At 42.6% G+C, this 15,881-nt stretch overlaps 1 protein-coding gene across 2 annotated transcripts; it reads right to left on the reverse strand.

Annotated features, from left to right (window-relative positions):
* Positions 1-1,278: 1,278 nt before the first annotated feature.
* LOC133142187 (organic cation/carnitine transporter 2-like) lies at positions 1,279-15,484 on the reverse strand. 2 transcript variants are annotated; one of them, XM_061263254.1, is made up of 10 exons: positions 15,038-15,484; positions 12,141-12,244; positions 11,610-11,764; positions 9,968-10,139; positions 9,743-9,869; positions 8,880-8,977; positions 2,783-2,997; positions 2,335-2,517; positions 1,838-1,973; positions 1,279-1,640 (listed from the first exon to the last, which is right to left on the reverse strand). In XM_061263254.1, exons 1-10 carry the CDS (start codon positions 15,434-15,436, stop codon positions 1,568-1,570), a joined length of 1,662 nt encoding a protein of 553 aa, XP_061119238.1. In that variant the 5' UTR covers positions 15,437-15,484; the 3' UTR covers positions 1,279-1,567. The 2 variants fall into 2 exon arrangements, with proteins under 2 accessions (XP_061119238.1, XP_061119237.1); XM_061263253.1 differs by lacking the exons at positions 11,610-11,764; positions 12,141-12,244 and having other exon boundaries at positions 1,291-1,640; positions 15,038-15,124.
* Positions 15,485-15,881: the final 397 nt, after the last annotated feature.

Genomic DNA, 15,881 nt, shown 5'->3' on the forward strand with positions numbered 1-15,881 from the left:
AAACTTCCAACCTCCAAGTGTTCCAGGTGCACAACGCCAAATTAAACAAAAAAACATGGCTGACTATGAATTGGTGGTGTTTATGTGGTAAGTATATAACCACGTGAACAATCCAAATTCTGCACTGACCCAACGGCAGAAATTATACCACTCGTTAACTGTGCTCGTTGACTAACCACATTGGTAGCTAATCTGCAAATGTCAGGAAATGTGGTATATTTTCAAATGCTTTCACAAATTTTGGGGTATTTTTTTTTTTTCCTAAATAACGTTTGTGGAGAGAAGATAACTTTCAGAGATCATTTGCCCTTCCCAGCTAACTAATAACATTGGCAACATTGTTTCACATCAATTTGCACGCAGCCTTTAGTATATGAAAGTGTGCTTTATTTTAAAGTCATGCAGGAACAAATACTTTGCGTTGCCGTTTAGTTGATGGTTTACTATTTATGTGTGCCTCCATGGGTTCTGCCATTGTTTGTGTGACAACTGCTTCTCGTGTCGGGGTAGCATTAGCAGCATGACGGGGCTGAAAAGCAACAGAGCTGCAAAGTGACAGAGCGAAAGCAACAGTTTTGTTTGATTTATTTTGCCTTTATTATTTTAGTTCATTATTTTTGCCAGACACTCTCGCTCTCGCTCTCTCGGCCTTCCCCCCCCCAGCATTCTGTAATAGGTAAGTAGGAGGGACCTTATCTCAGGGTCTTGTGGAAAGTGACATCCCACAGGCATCCCATGACGGGGTGGCCTGTAGCGTAGTCGTCAAGGTAAATGTAACGTAGTCGTCAAGGTAAATGTAACGTAGTCGTCAAGGTAAATGTAACGTAGTGGTTAAGGTAAATGACTGGGACACGCAAGGTCGGTGGTTCGATCCCCGGTGTAGCCGCAATAAGATCCACACAGCCGTTGGACCCTTGAGCAAGGCCCTTAACCCTGCATTGCTCCAGGGGAGGATTGTCTCCTGTTTAGTCTAATCAACTGTGCGTCGCTCTGGATAAGAGTGTCTGCCAAATGCCAATAATGTAATGTAATGGATCAGTGTTGGGACCACTGCTCTTCCTCGTTTACAAAAACTACCTTGACAGTGACATTGAAAATACTTTTGTTGAATTTCCAGATGTAACTGGGAGGTTTAGGTAACAGTTTGGAATCTAGTAAAGTAATCCAAGAAGATTTAAACCAAATCTAGAAGTTGGCGGAAACCTGGCAGATTGAATTCAGTATAACGAATTGTGGGAAATAGAAACATAAGGCAGAATTTTATGGGTGGTACAAAATTTGAATGTGCTCAAGTCAGAAAGTTGCCATCAAGTTGGAGACCAGGGGGTTGATCAAGGCCTTTCAGGTTCTCATCAATTTTATGTTATGATAGTCATTGTTTAATAAAAGCCAAAAGAGATAAACCCAGTAACTCACTCAACACTGACAGCAGCTAAATAAAAATATTATGAATACATACCAGGATGGTATAAAATGTTTTTTTAATGATGGTGCAGACGTTATATCCGTGAAAAGTAATAGCTCAATCCCAATGTAATCCAATTTCCAATATGTTGATGTAATCCAGTCAAAACACTGAATCATTTTCCACTGCTGTTGTATCCCCGGAAAGAGTATTTGAATTTTGTGTCTTTTTAAACCTGAGGAAAACAAAATGGGGGTAAAAAAAAATTAGTTAAATAATTACTCTCCAAATATTCAGAATATTTTATAACCATCCTCTCCCATCCTCTCCCATTTTCATCCTGGACACAGGAACCATTAGGTCAACACACATTCACTCTCAGAAAGTGAGAACAGCTGAGGGAGCAGATGCTGTAAAATGTGGCTGCCTTACCTTTGAATCGTCTGCATGTGATCGAGGGTCTCAGGGAGAGGCATACCGTAGGTTTCAGGAAGTAGGAGGCTAAGCAACCCTCCCAAAACACAGAGGCCCCCCATTAATATGTACGGCAAGGACTTGGAATAGGTTCCTGCATAACGGAAGAAAAGGTGGAGTTTCCCACTGTCAGGCAAATAAACTTCAGCATTCAGAACACAAATCATTAACAAATTAAAATGGAACAAGGTTTTATCTCTTATTCTTTGATGAGTGGGGTCACCCCTTGTTCAATACTAATGAATGAACAACTGAAACCATGTGAGGAAAAGGTGGACAGCAGGGAATATCAGTCTCACAATAGAGGAGGACCAACATGTCTGACAAGAGAAGAACACGGAAGAAAAGGAGAAAGTGGAATGCTTATTTAAAGGTAAACACTGGCAGAAAGACAGGCACTGGTGAAAGAAGAAACACTGACAGAAAGTGTGGAGCTGGTATCAAGGCTCACTAACCCAGATAGAGGAAGTAGGGGGCAGCAATGCTGCCCAGCCGAGCAGCCATGGAGCAGGTGCCCACCGCGGTGTTCCTCAGGACTGTGGGGTACAGCTCCGCCGTGAAGGGATACACGATAGTGAAAGCCACTGAGAATCCAAATTTCCCCATCATCTCCAGTGCAATAGATACCAATTTCAAATCTGTCACATAAAGAGAGATGCCAGAACAGAACAATCCAAAATATTGAGTGTGGTTTGTTTGGACACGGTTCGCACAAACAATACTGCGAGTAACAATAATTTACATAAACATATTCTGCTTGAATTTTATTTTTTTACTTCATGAAGTTGTTTAAGTACTGTTAGCCTTTAAAGACCTGCCACAGCAATGTTGCTGCAATAATAAATGTTTGGCCAGTAGGGGGCACTGTTCCATGGAAAATGCCTCATGGCGAGACTGACTAACCTCTTGGTATGAGCAGAGTAAACAGTGGTAGCACTCCACCGAGGAACAACGTAGCAAAGAGGCACAATCTCCTTGAGCACGAGCGAAGTAAGGGCCAGGACAGAATGATGCCCGGGACCTCGACAGCCGCAGAGAGGAAACAGTTCAGGAAGGGGTTACCATGCAGATTGGAGGAGTTCAATGATAAGGCAAAGTACCCAATGGAGACTGCAATCCTGAAAAGATGGGGGGTGGGGGGTAGGGGGATTTGAACAGTTGTTAAAAGGGCAGTTCATCCAAAAATTGAATTAAGTTATGTTTACCCTTACCAGGAGTACTATTTATCATCCAGATAGTTTGATGTCTTGTCTCTTTCCAAATATAATCATATGTCAATCCTCATGGTGTTATTATGGATGCTCATTGAAAACAAATTTCTGTCAAAGTATGCCAACTGTGTATGTCCGTACAAAGTCACTACTGAAGCAGGCCAATATTCTGGTTAAACTGTTAAAACTATTTGAACCAGTGTTTGAAAACAACATTGACATTACATTACATTATATTACAGGCATTTAGCAGACGCTTTCATCCAGAGCGATGTACAACGAAGTGCAAATCAAACACAGAGCAACTCTTTCATAGTCCAAAGAGCATTCCGGGGAAAGCTGAGTAGCTGGCCAAAAATTGGTCCAAGAGAATCTATTAAACTAAGGGAGTTTAGTGATTTCCTCATCTCCTGCAAGAATGCAATGCCCCATGTACAAGGTCTAAAGATTTTAGATGATTGTGAAGAAAATCAAAAGCTACTACAGAAACTTCCTGACTGGGCAACAACCAGATGGAACCGGTATGTCACTAAAGCACTGGATGAAGGGAAGCCATATCCAGGTTTCAAGGAATTCTCAGACTTCGTGGCAGAGGAGGCACGCGTTCCATGCAATCCGATTTCCTCCCTTCATGCACTAAAATATTCAGATGAAAAACTAGGGAGGGAACAGAAGTGCCTCAAAGCCAGCGCCCTGGTGACGTCAACCATGGTGTCTCAAAAAACAAACCCCACTACAAAGAACTCAAGTGCATCAGAACGTGACAAGGGTTCCAAAACCAGTCCTCTGGCCACTCAAAATAAAAGGCAAATAGAATGTATCTGTTGTCAACAAGATAACTTCATATATAAATGTGAAAAATTTGCAGCAAAGCCTCTGGAGGAAAAGAAACAATTTGCCTTTAACAACATGTGCTTTGGTTGCCTCAGAGTCGGCCATGTCTCTAAAAACTGTCGAAACAGAGCCACTTGCAATATTTGCAAGCGGAGCCATCCCTCTTCGCTTCATGAAGAACGTCATAAAGAAGAAAGAGCAGCAGCACCACCAACTGAGGAAAAAGCTTCCACTCTCAGCGTGAGAGTGGACAACAGTGATCGTACTTCAGTGATTGTTCTGGTGTGGCTCTCTTGTGCAACAAAAAACAACCCAGAAACCTTGGTGTATGCATTACTGGACACACAGAGCAGTAATACATTTATTGACCAAGAAGTGTGTAGAAAAATGCAAGCAGACACAGAACCTGTAAAATTGAAGTTGTCAACAATGACTGACAGGGGTTCAATAGTCAACTGTCAAAGAGTGGTGGGACTAAAAGTGAGAGGGTACCTTTCACAAGAGTGCATTGAGTTACCACCAGTGTACACTCGAGAATACATCCCACTGGATCAAAATAGCATTCCCACTTGTGAAACAGCGAAAGAGTGGAGCCACCTTCGCAGGATAACAGAAGAGATGCCAGATCTATTGAACTGTCCTGTAGGACTCCTAATTGGCTATGATTGCGCAAGGGCCCTGAAACCAAAACAGGTGATATCAGGGGAAGAGTATGATCCATACGCAGTCAAGACTGATTTAGGCTGGAGTATAGTGGGATCCAAAACACCTCGTACTAGTTCAAGGCACGTCAAAGGGTTTTGTCATCGCGTCTCTGTGAAAGAGCTTCCGCCTATTACACCTGCCTCTGTGATTAAGGCATTGGAAACAGATTTTCTAGACACAAACCCAAGAGAAAGGAACATATCCCAAGAAGATATTCAGTTTCTACAGCTACCGAATGGGAAAGTTCAACACAATGAGAAAGGACTGGAAAGAGCGTCCACAGCTTCCGAACAACAAGCAGCTCGCTATAGCCCGATTGAAACACCTCAAAAGAAAACTAGAGAAAAGTCCCAAGTACAAAGAGGACTATGTGAAATTCATCAACAGTGTCTTCAAAGATGGTGATGCAGAAGAAGTAAAGATCTCACCGAAAGAGGGCAATACATGGTACATTCCACACCACAGGGTGTACCATCCTAGGAAGCCAGAAAAAATCAGTCGTATTTGACTGCTCCGCCAGATACCTTGACACCTCTCTAAATGATCACCTACTCACAGGACCTGACTTAAGTAATGCTCTGACTGGGGTGCTGTGTAGATTTCGTGAGCACCAAATTGCAATCATTTGCGATGTGGAAAAGATGTTTCACCGCTTCCATGTTAGCCCAGAAGATAGGGATTTCATGAGGTTCCTGTGGTGGGAAAATGGGAACACAGAAATAGAGCCCAAGGAATATTGCATGCGAGTGCACATCTTTGGAGCCACATCCTCTCCAGGATGTGCCAACTATGGCATGAAATATCTGGCCAGTAAATATGAAAGGGACTACCCACTGGCAGCGAGCTTCATTCGAAAGAATTTCTACGTAGATGATGGGCTTATCAGCGTAGAAACAGTCGAGAAAGCCAAGCAGCTAGTCAAAGAAGCACAAGAAATGTGTGCGAAGGGAAAGCTACGCTTGCACAAATTTGTGTCCAACAGCAGAGAAGTCTTGGATGCGATTCCAGAGAGTGAATGTGCCAGCGTTGTGAAGGATGTAGATCTGAACTACAACGAGCTTCCAATGCAGAGTGTACTGGGGGTAAAGTGGAACAAAGAGACAGATGCGTTCTCATTCAATGTTATCCTTAATGAAAAGGCAGCCACACGATGAGGAATCCTATCAACAGTCGCCAGCGTGTATGACCATTAGGATTTCTCTCTCCCTACATCTTGAATGGGAAAAGACTGCTTCAAGAGATGTGCAAGCGGGGAGTTAGTTGGGATGATCCTCTCCCTCCTGAACTACAGCCAAAATGGGAAACATGGCTCCATGACTTGGAGAATCTACATAAAATCCAAATACCAAGATGCTTCATTCCTAAGAACCTTGGCACAATCCAAAACATTGAGCTGCATCATTTCTCAGATGCTAGCAATAACGGTTATGGGCAATGCTCATACATCAGGATTGTTGCTGATGAACAAGTGCATTGTGCACTGGTCATGGGCAAGGCCAGAGTGGCACCCATAAATGTTGTCACCATACCACGCCTCGAGCTCACTGCAGCTACAGTCTCCGCTGCGGTAAGCAACACTCTTAGAGAAGAGCTCAAACTGAAAATAGATCGGGAGTTTTTCTGGACAGATTCACAGGTAGTGCTCGGGTATATCAAGAACGAAGCCCGGCGCTGTCATGTGTTTGTCGCTAACCGTGTCCAGAGAATCAGAGAGACAACAGATCCAAGTCAATGGTTGTACATCGAAACAAGTCAAAATCCTGCAGACCATGCATCTAGGGGTCTCACGGTGGCAGAGCTCATGGATTCAAATTGGCTCATAGGACCTAAGTTCTTATGGGAACGAGAGATTGTCACGAACCAAAAATCCCCAGAGCTTCTTGTAGGGGACCCAGAGGTAAAAGTCCTGAAAACAGAAGCCTCTGAAACAGACAGCTTCCTCGAAAGGTTGTCAAGATTCTCAGATTGGAATACAGCCCTCAACGTTACCGCTCGGATTCAAAGACTGGCACATAAAGACCGGTCAGGGCCTATTAGTGTAGAGGAAAGAAGACTAGCCGCTCTTGCGCTCATCAAGGCAGCACAAAGAGAAGCCTTTGAGGAAGAGCTGAAATGGCTTAGTCACAAATCTGATAAACTGCTAAAAACCCACAAGATACACCAACTTGATCCCATCCTTGAAAATGGTCTGCTCAGGGTTGGAGGGCGGTTGAGAAGATCTTCCGCATCACTTGAGTTGAAACATCCAGTGATCCTTCCTAAGGAAGCTATCGTCACACAACTCATACTCGATCACTGTCACAAGAAAACTCAGCACCAAGGCCGAGGGCAATCGTTGAACGAACTCAGGGCCAGCGGATATTGGATAGTAGAAATGTTGGAGGATCTCACGACTGACGCCTTTTTAAATGCTTTGAGATGCTTCATAGCAATCAGAGGAGCGGTAAGACAGATCCGATCTGACCAAGGGACGAATTTCGTCGGGGCAAGGAATGAGCTAGAGAAAGGTCTTAGGGAACTAGACAAAGAGAGGATCTCTACCTATCTTGCAAGAAAACAATGTGACTTCCTTATGAATGTTCCTGACGCAAGCCACATGGGAGGTGTTTGGGAGCGCCAAATACGGACAGTAAGGAGCGTGATGAGCTCTGTCCTGGCACAAGCTACTGGAAGACTAGATGACACCTCATTGAGAACATTCTTTTACGAGGCTATGTCGATCATGAATAATCGTCCGCTCACCACAAACACAATCAGTGACCCCAAGAGTGTTGAACCTTTAACACCTAACCATTTACTCACAATGAAGACCTCTGTGCCTCTTCCGCCTCCTGGAAAGTTTGTTAGAGAAGATTTGTATGCCAGGAAAAGGTGGCGGAGAGTGCAATACCTGACAGAGCAATTCTGGAGCAGATGGCGTAAAGAATACCTGGCCAATGTGAGCCTCAGACAACGGTGGCATACACCCAGAAGAAATGTAGAAGTAGGGGATGTAGTAGTTGTCAAGGAGGACAATGTTCCTAGAAATGAGTGGAAACTAGCCAGAGTCGTTGATACAAGCGAAGATCATGATGGTCTAGTGAGAAAAGTTAAAATCCAAGTAGGGCAAAGTAACCTAGGAAAGAAAGGTGAACGCCTGACGCAACCATCCTTTCTTGAGCGTCCAGTTCAAAAACTAGTGCTTCTAGTGGAGAATAGTTCCTAAACTATCATTAAAATAGTACCAAAAGATGGATGTCTAAATGTTTATGTTAAGGTTAATTGACAGCTTATGGTAAAATTACAAGATTTAATCATTCTGTTCACGTAAATCTTTGTAATTTTGGTGGCAGTGTAGCTGTCCCCTGACTTTCTGATTATTTGAAGTGCAGAGTAATATGGAGAGAATTGAATGATTATTGTGATGGGTGTTGTGCAATCATTTTGTTCGTAATGTTTGGAAAATATAAGGTTTGGTTTCTTGTGATCTTGTGTAGTAGCGACACCTACTGTTCAAATGTGTAAGTTCCTTTGCATAGACAGCATACTGTGGTCACGTGAGTCAGTTGCGTTAATTGGAGTACTGTGGATTGGTCGGAACATTCGAGAACGGCAGAGGTGTTTGAACTGTTGGGAGCTGCACAAGGAAGGTTGTTTTGTAAATGAAAAGCAAGAGAACAGAAGAGCAAAGACGAGAGGGTGTGAAAGTGAATGTAACTACTCCTTGAGTTTGGTCACAAGGCGCACACGTTTTTCAAGGTGTTTGCCGACGAAAGAAGACAATAAAACCTCAGACGTGAACATCAGTCGATGCGTGGGTGTCTGTGCTAGAGAAAAGGACCTTTGGGAGCAGTTATACAGAGACAAGTGTGACGAGGACAGTTTGGTTCCTAGCATGACCATATAGATAAAACTTGAACCCTTGAAGAATACATCAACTTACCAACTAGCATACCACGGTTGGCAGCTAGAATACCCAGAGTACAACAATACTATATATAAAACTATATATAAGTTCCATTATAATCTATGGCATGCACAAAGCTAAAGACACTTCGCCCAAGAATATTGGCATGTTTCGTTGAGACTTATAAAATTATAAAATATAAAATATACAGTAGGCCTATGTTATGGGTAGCTTTACTTCATTTTTGCTGCATTGAGGCTTTAGACATCAGTTTCAACTTTTGCAAATAAATAAGGGTTACACAACAGCAAATCTTTTACTGCATTTTTAGCTATTTATTAGTCCAGGGTTTCGTGACACTCACCACACAAAGCTCAGCATGATCGTAATCCAGCGGATGTTCTTGGACTTCACAAGATCACCGACGTTGTGACGGCTCAATTTTTCTGTCTTGTTTTCTGTCTACAGTAACACGTGTCACAACAAATGCGTTTAATTTAACCCATTTCAGACTCCCAAAACAAATTGTCAACTATCCAAAATATATTTATTATCACATGGAGATAGTGAGGTTCGAACGGACATATCAGTGTTCAACACTTCTTTTGCCCATAACTGATTATGGCATTCATGGCATTCATTCAAGTTTTGACAGACACGTGTGTGATTATTTAGCAGGGCTTGTGTTCAGCAGCCTATTTTAAGTTTGGTCGCTAGCTGTTTCTGACAGAAACCATGGCAAAGCACACAGCTGCTGGCAAAGATGGCATTTGATCGAGATGTGATGGATTGGCCACTGATGCATGGAGGCCCATATTCATGTTGACGTAAGGGATGAGTGAAATTCTCAGCTTGTGTGAGGCCCTGAGCATAGATGTGGACAGGGGAGTGCAAAATTGCCCCAATTTGAGTTTAACACTTGAGTGATATCCCAATGAAAACTGTTGATTACTTCTCTTTACAATGGAAAAAAGCCATTGATGGAGCTTCTGGAGATGTCAGGCCATAAAGCAGGTTGAGAAACAAGTCTAAAAAAGACATACCCCAACGCTGCATAGATTCATTGTCACTCATCTTTTTTCAGTTTTCATGGACATTGGTCCCCGTAATGTCCTTGGAGACATTAGTCTGGGACCAAAAGCTTGATGACCAAAATGCTCATTAAAATGTGAACAACACTGTGACTGGATAGTACAGGCAGTTCCAACTGTGGAGAATTAGCAGGACCTGGAGAGGCTGAAAGATGACCTCTGGAGCTGTGACTCTGTTCTTCCTGGCAGCGGCTCTCAAAATGGCCTCCGCCTCCTCCACCCGGCCCTGAGAGAGAAGCCATCGAGGGGACTCCGGGATCAACCTGTCCCAACATAAATGCTGTCAGTTCCACACATCAAGTAGTGAATACTCAAATGACAGCCAATACCCACCTGAATGGCACTTGTATCATGCACCTACCTCCAAAGAGGGAGATAGAAAACTCCTGGGACATTGATGGCAATCAGCAGCATTCTCCAGTCTCTGATGAAGAAGGCTGCCAGCGGAAGCAACATGTAGCCGATGGCAAAGAAAATGGAGATACCCACAGTGGAGTATATGGTCCGAAGACATGGAGTCAAAATTTCTGCTCCTTTAGACAATATATATAGGGAACAGGAAGTCAATTTCAGAGAAAACTGCAGACTGTAGGATTAATATAAAACATTATGAAAGAATACCTGAATAATCACCACTGTCCCACATGATCCCGTGAGCAAGTACACTTACCTGTGAAGCACTGTAACTATTTTATGCATTGGAGGCTATACTGTCCTATTAAACCTGGCATGAATACCATTCAGATTTGAGTGTATGATCAAACCTGCAATCTTCTGTGGCATTTATCAAAGTTGTATGCACACACTTCCATTGATAAATAGTGTACACAAGCCCACAATACAAAAAACAAAAAATCGCAACCACTTTTTAATCACCTATTTGGACTTACAAATATACACTGATGAGCCAAAACATTATGAAACATGGGGCGGCCTGTAGAGTTGTGGTTAAGGTCCACGACTGGGACCCACAAGGTCAGTGGTTCGATCCCCAGTGTAGCTGCACAGCCGTTAACCCTGCATTGCTCCAGGGGAGTATTGTCTACTGCTTAGTCTAATCAACTGTGTCTGCCAAATGCCATTAATGTAATGTAATGTTATGACCACCTGTCTCATATGCTGTGGTCCTCCATGGAGGACTCTCCAAGACCTCTGAAGGTGCTTGGTATCTGGCACCAAGTCGTTAGCAGCAGATCCTTTAAGTCCTGTAGGTAGCGAGGTGGAGCCGCCATGGATCGAGCTTGTTGTTCCAGCACATTCCACAGATGCTTGATTGGATTGAGATTTGAGATCTGGGGATTTTTTAATAGCCTTCATTGCCCTTGGACATCGATGAGCCTCGGGTGCCCAAGTCCTGTCGCCAGTTTGTGGTTTGTCCCTCCTGGGACCACTGCCAGTGAGTACTCACCAATGCTGACCGGGAGCACCCTTTTCAAAGTCGCTCATGTCTTTACGCCTGCCCATTTCTCCCACATCCAACTCCTCGACTACTGGAACCAACTTACTGTGTAATATATCCCAAACCTTGACATGCGCTGTTGTTACCAGATAATCAGCGTTTTTCACTTCATCTGTGAGTGGTCATAATGTTTTGGCTCTTCGGTGTGTTCATTGTAAGGTGTTCAGCTAAGTAGTGGTGGATGAGTGCCAGATGGTCCCAAAAAAAATATATATATATTTTTTTTAATTGCACTTATGATGACTGTATGTTTAGAACAGCACTTCATGTGTATTTTACTAGTTATGGATGTGTTGCTTTAACCTATGCACTTGTAAGTCGCTTTGGATTAAAAGTGTCTGCCAAATGACTAAAATGTAAATGTAAATGTAGTAGGAGAAGCTGACCAGTAAAACTGGGCCTTCAAAACAGGAGAAAATAATGGAGGGGGTCATGAAAAAAAGTTGTTGACAAAATAACTATCAGATGGCAAAATGTCACAATTACTTTTTTTTGCAATTAACATACCGTATATTGAAGAACAACAACACAGACTCATAATTACCTAGGACAAATGCTATCAAAAAGGTATTAAGTCCACCCATTCCAACAAAAAAGAAAAGAGCGGAGAACATAAACCAGGATGTGGACAAAATCAGGATGAATGTGAACAAAGTGTGAAGTCCAATTGTTCCAAACAGAACAATTTTCCTCCCAAACCTAGGAGAAAGACATAAAACAGTCTGTGAAAGAAAGCTCCCCGTACCTATTTTTAAGTATTCTCTCTATTCATTGGTTAGATAGTTTGACAGTTAAAAAGGCTCCTTCTTGTTTTCATATCTGAATTAATTCCATATAGTCTAACAGGCATTACTGGTTTTTCTATAATGTCTGTAGGATTCCATGTGAAACTAAATTTGAACATTCAAAAATGTACCTGCTTCATTGGAACACACTGAAAACAATTTATTTAAAGATCTATGGCATAAAATAATGTTTCGTGTTTTAAAGGTGAATATGCTGCATAGTATGCCTCTAAACTAACATGAAATAAGATGTTTAGCTACAAACTGAGACCAGCCTGTTTTTATTTTACCTGTCAGATAGCTGCCCAGAAATAAATGATCCACCTAAGATGCCAAAGAAGCATGTGGAGGTGATCACGGGGACCTTCCAAGCATCACTACATACCAGATCCCACTGAGGACAGAGCACATATTCACTGGACAAGTTAGACTTTCACAAGTTAACATACAGTATGTACATGCTGTTATACTTTTAATTTCATGGTCATACTTTACAATAAGGTTAATAAATTGGCTACACGCATGACAGCTTAGAGATGACAATTGAACGTGGGAGGGGGCGGAAGGAGATGGAGAAGTTGGAGGTGACCTCAGTCCAGCGCCAGACTCTGTTGGGATTAACCACACAGGCTGTACAGGCTGCAGCCTAGGGCCAAGGCAACCATCGATCTCAGTTACCGATGATGTTGTTTGGTTGACTAGTTTTATTGTTGTCATGATCCTGATTTGTGTCTGTTAGTTTATTTGGTATTTTTGCAAATGGATTATTTTTCATATTCATGTCTGGTTTTCTGTTCACATTCATTAGTCTTTGCACCCGTCTTCCACTGTGATGTCTGTGTCTGAATGTTTTCTTATCCCGAATCACTCTCCTGTCTGCGTGCTTCACTATTCGGGTGGTTTCGGAATTTTCCGGTTTCCCACCCACGATTCCTTCTGTTTCGCTTTTCTTGCTTCCTGCTTTCTCTCCATTTCAGGGTTTCACTAATATACTAATCCCAACTAACATATCATTTGCATGGCTGTCAACTCTCACGCTTTCGGTGTGAGACACACGCATTTGCATGTGCGTGTGAAAACAGGCTAATGCGTGTGTCTCACGCCGAAAGCGTGAAAGTTGGCAACTATGCATTTGTACATTACTAATTATATTAACACACTAACATGTTCGTCGAACTAACAAACTAACATTCACTAGTTTTGGGTATTTGTAATTTAATCACGAAACCAAGACTAACTCTACCTCTACTTCAAAACTGCTCTATAACTCCACCTCCCTGTTCTATCCCTAAATTGCTTGCCTTGATTCAGCGAAATGTTCGCACCTGCTCTCCCCTATCACTACGTTCCTTAACTCTGCAATCGTCTACTCCCTAGTCCGGAGCCGTTTGTATTACATGTGTGCCTTTGTGAATCGAGTCCGCATTTTCGTTTCCCCCTCGTTATTGTATTATTGGCCGTTCATGTTTCTCACCTGATGTTCATGTGTTACACCGCCCTCACTCCCATGCCCCGCCTAGGTTGTCTCATTTATACATGTCCTTCGCAGTTGCAATTCGCTAGTTCGTATCATGTTTTTGAGTCCCGAGCCCTGATATTCGTTTACCCTTGTTCTAGCCTCCTTGTTCCAGAGCCCTTGCGGCATTCTGTCGGGTTGGTTTTTGTTTTCTGCTTTCTTGTTTGACCCCTGCCTGTTTTTTGAGCACGCTTTTGTACTTTCGCCTGTTTGGACTGACCACCTGGTTTTTGAACTTGTGATTACCCTGTCTGCCCCTTAATCTGCCTTAATTAAAACCTGCTATTTTTTTCAACACCCCTGAGTCTGCTATTGGTTTCTTTTTTTATACATACACATTGACACGCATTCGCCTGCCCAAATTATTTTAAAACTCCTAACAACGATGTTGCCGCATTAACAGTAGCCTACCCGCAGAGGAGATGGATACCCAGTCAGATAATGGGCTTACTAAAAGCGCAGAAGAGATGGACGCTGCAGCGAAGATCTCACTGGTGTCTACAGAAGGCTTTACCGCTAGTGAATTGCCACTTGGCCAACCCACCAAAACAGATTAACTTCTCCGTAGTAGACTAGTTATGCAACTACGTATGTAACTTAATTAGTTCATACCAATTCATGAAACCTTATTGTAAAGTGTTACCCATTTAATGAATGAAACCCCTGTGCTGGCAATATTCATAATTTTTTTGGGTAATATTGAAAACTGGACCATTGTGTAAAGTAAACTATCTTGCCTTTTTAAATATGTTGCTGTCATATTTTATGTGCATTACTGCAATTTAAGTAGGCTAAGTGTTCATCCAGTGTAATCTTAATTATTATGCAATCTGTATGACGATCCTACCCAACTCCTTCTGAAATGGTCCTGTCCCGCCTGGACTATTGCTATTCTCTGCTGGCTGGCCTTCCAGCATCTGCCATCAGACCCCTACAACTGATCCAGAATGCTGCAGCCCGTCTGGTATTCAATATGCCCAGACATTCACATGTCACCCCCCCTGCTCAGCAACCTCCACTGGCTGCCTGTTATGGCTCGCATCAAATTTAAAACTTTGGTGCTCGCGTACCAGGCAGTTAAGGGATCATCCCCTTTATATATTCAATCACTTATCAAGACCTATACACCAGCAAGACCCCTCCGTTCTGCCACTTCGTGCCGTCTGGCGCCTCCCCCTCGCCACACCTGCACTTCTCGCTCGTGACTGCTGTCTGTCCTGGTCCCACGGTGGTGGAATGACCTCCCGGTGGATGTCAGAACGGCAGAGTCTCTGACCTCCTTCAAGCGCAGACTGAAGACCCATCTCTTCAGACTACACCTTTCCCTCCCCAACTCATAATCACCGTGATTAGCCTTATATATGCCATAGACTGTAATGGCACTTATATAGTTGTATAGATATTGTTGTTTTTTATTAGCAATTGTATTGTTGTACTCAGGGTATTCTAGCTGCCAACTGTGGTATGCTAGCTTGGAAGTTGATGTATTCTTCAAGGGTTCCGATTATATCTGTATGGTTACACTAGGACTCGGAACTGTCCTCTTCGCACTTGTGTTTGATCCGCACTTCGTTGTACGTCGCTCTGGATAAGAGCGTCAGCTAAATGCCATGTAATGTAATGTAATGAAATGAAATATTCCAGCCTCTTCAGTCGCGTGTATGTACTTACCTCGGACACTATGGTTGAAACGTAAATTGATTTGTCGTATTCCCACCCATCCTTACAGCTTTCTTGCTCTATTTCAGTAACATTCACGTCAATTCCAGGCACGGATCTATTGTCCGAAAGACGTTGTATTACGTCCAGTTTGTAACGGGTGCATTTGTTGTATCGCATCACTCCTTTGTCTTCTTCCAGTGGAATAGAATAGTTTATCCATTCCGCGCTAATATTGGCATTTGATGGTATCGCGCAGTGGTGAGCTGGCGTGTCAGCGAGGAACACGATGGAAAACAGTGACAACCCGTTTGGTATTGCGCTTATACAGAGGAGTAACATAATCCGTTTTTGAAAAGATCCCCATTCTCCCAGAAATGTGGTCACGTCGTCATAGTCTGAAGCTTGCATGGTAAACACAAATGATTGCAGCCAAAACAGATAATACAGGCTACTAACTTCAACTGCTGCTTTTAAAAACAGTAAAAGCTAAATATTTTAATCCGAGGGCGTTTCCTGTCAAGCGGCATATTTACCCCCTTGCAAGAAATAATTCACGTGATCATATTATTGCTGAATGATGTGGACCGAAAAAGTATGATTTACATCAGGTTAAAGTGCACAGGCATTCAAGCAATTTACGTGGCTGGATTTTTGCTAACCAAATTCTAGATGAAGATAGACTGAGGTGCTTCCATTCGAAAGGCATATCAGTTTTTCTAATGAGTGCACTACTTAATTCAACAGTTGTTTATTATATTTATACATACAAACTGATACACATTACAGCAAAATGTGATGGTAAAATGCATCCAAATGCCCCTTCCCATCCAAATGTATTCATTTTGAAAATGAT

The sequence above is a fragment of the Conger conger genome, chromosome 12, assembly GCF_963514075.1.
Source record: "Conger conger chromosome 12, fConCon1.1, whole genome shotgun sequence".
Lineage (NCBI taxonomy): Eukaryota > Metazoa > Chordata > Actinopteri > Anguilliformes > Congridae > Conger > Conger conger.

Coding starts and splice junctions, on each gene's coding strand:
- LOC133142187 (XM_061263254.1), bottom strand. CDS start 15,436: ATGCAAGCTTCAGACTATGACGACGTGACCACATTTCTGGGAGAATGG. Junction 10,140..11,609: donor TTTGATAGCATTTGTCCTAG/GTAATTATGAGT, acceptor TATTGTCTAAAG/GAGCAGAAATTTTGACTCCA. Junction 1,974..2,334: donor CCCCTACTTCCTCTATCTGG/GTTAGTGAGCCT, acceptor TCCGTTATGCAG/GAACCTATTCCAAGTCCTTG.